The sequence below is a fragment of the Aptenodytes forsteri genome, unplaced genomic scaffold (assembly GCF_000699145.1).
Source record: "Aptenodytes forsteri isolate BGI_AS27 unplaced genomic scaffold, ASM69914v1 Scaffold100, whole genome shotgun sequence".
NCBI lineage: Eukaryota > Metazoa > Chordata > Aves > Sphenisciformes > Spheniscidae > Aptenodytes > Aptenodytes forsteri.
The window spans coordinates 1,452,616-1,458,652 of NW_008796216.1; the positions used below are offsets into that span (position 1 = coordinate 1,452,616).

Consider the following 6,037-nt stretch of genomic DNA (forward strand, 5'->3'; position numbering starts at 1 on the left):
CCAGCCGTCCAGCCAGTTTTTGACCCAGCGCAGAGTACACCTGTCTAAGCCGTGAGCCGCCAGCTTCTCGAGGAGAATGCTGTGGGAAATAAGTGTCAAAGGCCTTACTGAAGTCCAGGTAGACCACAGCCACAGCCTTTCCCTCATCCACTAGGCAGGTCACCTGGTCATAGAAGGAGATCAGGTTGGTCAAGCAGGACCTGCCTCTCATGAACTCGTGCTGGCTGGGCCTGATCCCCTGGTTGTCCCACTCATGCCTTGTGAGTGCCCTCAAGATGAACCGCTCCGTAACCTTCCCCAGCACCGAGGTCAGGCTGACAGGCCTGTAGTTCCCCGGATCCTCCTTTTGTTTGCTTATCCAAATAATTGAGCTCTCAAATTGCTATTAGCCTGCAGTTTAAGTTCACTGGCGTCATGCAGTCTTGCACATAAATCAGAGAGTGTTAAGATTCCTCTGCAATAAGGGTGTTCATTGTAGACTTCCATATTACCTTCGTAAAGAGCCCCATTTTGTTCTTCTTCCACTGCCTTCAGGAAAAGTTCTTTTGCCTGCACAATAAATTACACAGAACACTTCTTAATTTCCCAACAAATACAAGTGCATTGTCACTTGACTTAGAATTATTTTTCATCTTACCTACTGTACCCTATGAAGAGGATGAATAAAATAATTCCATAAACAGAGCGAGAAGACATATTCATGTGCTACAAGCCATATCTGAAATTCCCAATCAACAAACTATCCACATTCCTGCTGCTCACCCCTTACCTACAGTCTTTCAGAAAGCAGACTGGGAAGGCGACACAAAGCCAAGCATAAAAACTAGAAAAATCAGTGTAGGATTATGGAAAGACATTAGTATGGAGACAACAGGTTAATCACCTCTGTTGTTTCTCTAGATTTAATTCAGCATTAGCTGTTAGGATAGTTATACTGCAATACTAACACACACCAAAAAAATCCCAAAATTATACATGTATTTTTTTTACCTTTTCCTCTTTTGCTATCTCCTGTTTCCCTCTGGCATCTACAGACTTTACTCCAGGTCCTCTTGAAGATGCTCTGCATGGCAGAGGTTCCAACCCACTTGAACTCATACCTGGGGCAAGCTCAAACATCCACTGAGCTCTGAACATCTGGAGCTCTGCCTAAAAAATCCCATTAATTTCGATTTAGTATCACATATTCAGAGAGTACATCTTCTGAGGAGAAATTATAAAGTACAAACACAAAAAAGAATTTCAAAATTATGCTTTACACTTCCAAGTCTTAAATGGTTTCAGTGAGTTTAGACAGAGAGAGTTAGCAACTGTTTTATAGTAAATTTAAAAAAAAAGTGCACGAGTACTTGCTCAATCTCATTCATAAGTGCTTTTCTCTGGACTGTTCATGTCAGAAGAAAAACTGATGTTTCAAGAAGTCGTTGTTAGTACTATGGTTGTGACCTAAGACTCCATAGAAAAGAGTTCTTTCTAGACATGATGTTTGTTCTTGTTTATGCAGAGTTACCTTAAGCAAGAAGCCAATTAGCTCTTGAAATTAAAATTTAGAAAACCTAATTTTTTGTACACAGGCATACTAAGCTTTATGACAATCAAGGCTGTCATTTATATAATATACAAATAAGACCTTACACGCCTTTCTCTTTTAAAAAGAAAGGACTATGCTCTGTGAAACAAAACAACTTATAATTCTTGCCATGCATTTTTTTCAGCATCTTTGAAGTTACACTTTACATGTCTCTTGCAATCACCACGACTTCTGGGGAGCAACTACAGAGAACTCTAGTATCGTAAGAGAACACACTTTACTATTAGACTGTTTTTACGAACTTTCTGCTCCAGAAGAGAGTGACAACTTAAACTGGAATTTGATCCATACAGAAACTGCTGTCTGATTTCTACAATTCTTCAAAGAAATTCCAAATCTGCCACAAACTTTCTACACAGATAACTGAAGACTGAATTTGACACTTGGAACACAATGCAAAATTTATCTTTCACTTTTGGAGGGGCAGACAGATTAAGCATTTGTCAGATCAACAAATGTGTGGTAACTAAATAAGCATAAGTAATGCAGTTTAAATCACAGCAGTATGAAGTTTGTAAAAAATCCCTAGCATGAGAGACATACCTGAAGATTTGCTTCACTGGATCTTTCATTGTCATCGGTTCTTACCAAATCAGAGTGACAATCTTCTTCAGCTTCTGCCTAGTAGAGAGCAGTCAGCTGTGATTATAGAGTCTGCGTAAGTCCCTACAGCACATTCACAACGCACAACTGTCATGGACACACATTAAAAAAAATTTAAGCATACTCCCCTTTTCCCCATCCTACCTACCTACCCCACATATCCATCTTAATTGATGATAAAAATTAATCTTGAAATTACTGGTATTGTTTGCACTTCCCTATTAACCCAATGAAGTTGGGTTTTGCATTTCAGTCACATCAATCCAACACAGATTAGTTATGTATCACTTGAAGGCTTACATGCATCAGTACACTGCCACAATACCTGAATAAATACACTCAGTGTCTAAATCAAAGCATAGAACCAAAGCTTCAGTATTAAATAGTAGTGTGCTTTACACAAGAAAATAAAATTTTATCACTATCTTCTCATTGTAGAGATAGCCAGCAGTTCTGATTTGTTTAATATTTACAAAAGCACAAAAAGACTAGAGCTTTGAGTAACAATACTTTATGAAAATTATGGGACAATACAGGCCATCTCAAAAACTACATGTGAAACTAAACAAGAAATGTATTGTAAAAGAAAATAAAAAGCTAGCATGAGAGCTTGACAGCTGGTTTTATTTACAGTACTGCTGTGAGACAGGTTAAATAAACAAGACCTTAAATAAGACCTTTAACTAAATTTAACAGGGCTCTACATAGGAGTTAGACAGCTAGTTTAAGAGCAAAACTTTAAAAGAAGCAAATAAATTCTCATCGTGAAATATACTGAGATTTATGGAATCTACACTAAAAGAAAGAAAAACTAATTCTGAGCATTAGTGACAAGCCACTGCAATGACAACTGCAGCAGGATGCCAGCAAGGAAAAAAAAAACAACCTCAACAAAGACTAAGACACTTGTTTAAAGTTCTTTCTGCAGCTGAAGCATCCTAGTTTTTCTACCATTCTGTGCTGAAATTCACATCCACAGTTCTGTAAGTACATAATGCAAAGTGCGATTATAAGAAGGTAAACCTGGCATTAAGATTACCACAACTACTTACAGAAGTTTCATTTCCCACTCCTTCCTATTGTAGATAGTGCTCAAAGACTTCAAGTGACATTCTGTCAGTGAGATTCTGCCAAGTTCTTGTAAAGAAATCTCTATCTCCTGCACAATCAAAGTGCAGAAATCAAAGCATTCTTGTATTCAGAAAATTTATAAAATTTTTACAGCATCTGGAAGTTCATGATCAAACTACAGAATACTGGCAAACCTGATGGGAAGGCAATGTTTAATCTCTTTGTCTTGGTGACAAGCACCTCCCTGGCGTTCAGCTGTAGCACTTGTCTCCGGTTCCCCAAACGACCACAAACTTACTGGCTTGTCATCTGTAAACGTGTTTTCACTGATGTCTCAGTCAATTTATCTTTTACAATTGATAACGCAAACAGTGTTGGTTGGTTAAAGTAAACAGATATTGCATCTGTTTCTACACTCTGATTTTAAAGCTGTACATTTTTAATTTCTCAGTGGAGAAAACAGGTAAGCCAGAACGCTCCAAAGCACTAGCAGCATTAAATCTGAGCAAGGAGTAAATAACTTAGAAATGTCATGGGTTTTGATTCCAGAATCTGATTGCAGGCAGTTAACGTCCTACGAGTTACAGCAGTCCTATCACGTTATTTTAGCACCCAGGGATTACGTCTACGCTGGCCAAACAGAGATAGCCTAGGAACAAACTAGCACTGCAATGGATGTCTGTAAGAGCATTATTATGGCACTGGGCTGACACAAATAAGGCCTACCTCTGCCTGTGCAGAGTGCAAGGCTTCTGGTTTGCAGCTGAATTATGTCCAGTCAACTCTCAGTCTGGGCAGAATAAGCCCGGTTTTATCTGCAAAATGCAGAAACTAGGAATTTCTAAACTAAATCAACACACTATCTTCTTGTGCATAAAGGCACGCCCATTAAAACCTTTAACTCACAAAGTCTGTAAATAAACTAATTTAAGAGTAAGAGTTAAAATTATTTAGAAGGTTGTGAAGCTGGCTGAAGTTTATCTCATGCTCAAAAACTTTTTGTTTCAGTAATCTGTTCAAGAGTCTTGATTTTCCTCCCCTCGTCTCTGTCCAACTGCCCTATTTCTCCTTCATTTCTCAGTCACCGTCAGTCGTGGTTCTGGACCAACTGCTTCCAAAATGTCATTCAATGCTCTTTAAAACTTAAATGTGCTCTCAATCCAGAAAAAAATACACCATACTATGAGAACCAAGTCCACAGCCTAAAAGCTGTCAAAAAACATCATGAAGTTGATTACAACCACAGTTTTGACTTTCGTCATTACCTCCTCTATACTGAGTGCATGTGTGATCTGAAGTCTCTCGCATCAAAGGTTTGTCTTCTGGCAGCAGTGACAGTATAAGTGACCATCCCTCTAAATTTACCAGTAAAGCAATTCATTCACATTGCTACTGCATGGCTAACTGGACTGGAAAACTGATCTCTATTAACAACCTTTCCACTATTCATTTGATCTGCTGAAACCCTATGGTTTTGCTAGAACAAATGAGTAAACACAGGTATTGCTGAAACAAGGATATCTTCACTAGCAGACAGCTGATGAGACCACACCTAAAGCAGGTTGTAACTTGTAAAAATTGGCTCCATGCCCCGACTCTGACAATACTTAAACTGTAGTTATAGTTTCTGAAGTTCACAGAACATTGTACTGTAGCCGCTACTTAGTGGATAAATCTAGCCTGTTCATCTTTAAGCTGTTGGCCTTCCTCCTGCTACAACTCAGCTGTCATATGGAACAGCGACTTTATCCTGCTTGAAAGTGAGACATCCTTAGTGTGTACTGATCAGCTCAAATAATTTTCCATGAGAAAAGTGGTAGCCAGTCAAGCCACCAAAAGGTCAACATGTCAAAAGTAAACACCTGAATTAGACTGCGACCTGTAAACAGAAGTCAGCTGAGTAGATTTGATTCCGATTTGTTTGCAAAGCTTTAAAATCATTTGCTAAATGCAGAACTAGTTTATTTGCTCAGCTTAGTTTTAATTGTTTTGCAATCAATAATTGCACGCTGATTTCGTCAGAGCATAACAATCACTTACTAAACCATCTGTAATGTCAATTCCTTTAATAGTTCAGATCTTTGTTTCAGCAAAATAAAGCCAAGATCAGAAACAGTTCAAAGCTGACTGTCACCAGTTGAACAGGGCTACATGTGAACTGTACAGAACTTCGGGAGAAGCAAGCACAACATAGCGAAACAGTGACCAACGGCTAACGTTCTTCTTGGTTTTATAAGAAAATGAGGAAGTCGCTCAATTATTCTGTCAATGTGGTAGAAGCTACACTGTGTTCAAAAATAAGAGTTTTAATCACGGTGGTAAGGTGTTTTAAGAGCTCCTGAATGATATAAATGGTTTAACATTGAATGATCAAGTTCTCATCATGGATACTTGAATCCATATTGAGGTGCAGTCAGAAAAGCAATACTGAACCAAACAATAGTTCTGATATGTTAAATCACAAACTCAAATAAGTAGAGTGCCTAGCCCGCGGAGCCGTTTAAACTACCGAGTGACTTTATGCCATCTGTTTTCTGAGGGAAAAAAGACAAAGGTAGGACACGCTCATCTGTAATGACACAGTTATTTGTTCAGGTGTTTCTACGGATAGCTAGACCGGTCCTGAATCAAGCAGCCCCGCTTAGCAGCCCAAAATCCTAGGATCGCGGCTTCCCACAGGCATCACCCGCCCGGCGCCGCGGGCAGGCGGACAGGGCAGGGCCGTTTGGCAGCAGTACGGCTCGGGGGGCCGCTCCCCCCGCCCCCGGGCAC

General features: G+C 39.5%; 1 protein-coding gene across 1 annotated transcript in view; it reads right to left on the reverse strand.

The window, feature by feature from the left end:
• FBXO9 (F-box protein 9) overlaps positions 1-3,099 on the reverse strand; it is a 20,411-nt gene extending 17,312 nt beyond the window's left edge. The window contains exons 1-4 of the mRNA XM_009288558.1: positions 3,081-3,099; positions 2,135-2,212; positions 991-1,149; positions 492-549 (exon numbers count right to left, since the gene is read on the reverse strand). Of these exons, the coding sequence (XP_009286833.1) occupies positions 492-549; positions 991-1,137 (205 nt within the window). The 5' untranslated portion in view covers positions 1,138-1,149; positions 2,135-2,212; positions 3,081-3,099. The remainder of the gene's footprint in view (positions 1-491; positions 550-990; positions 1,150-2,134; positions 2,213-3,080) is intronic.
• Positions 3,100-6,037: the final 2,938 nt, after the last annotated feature.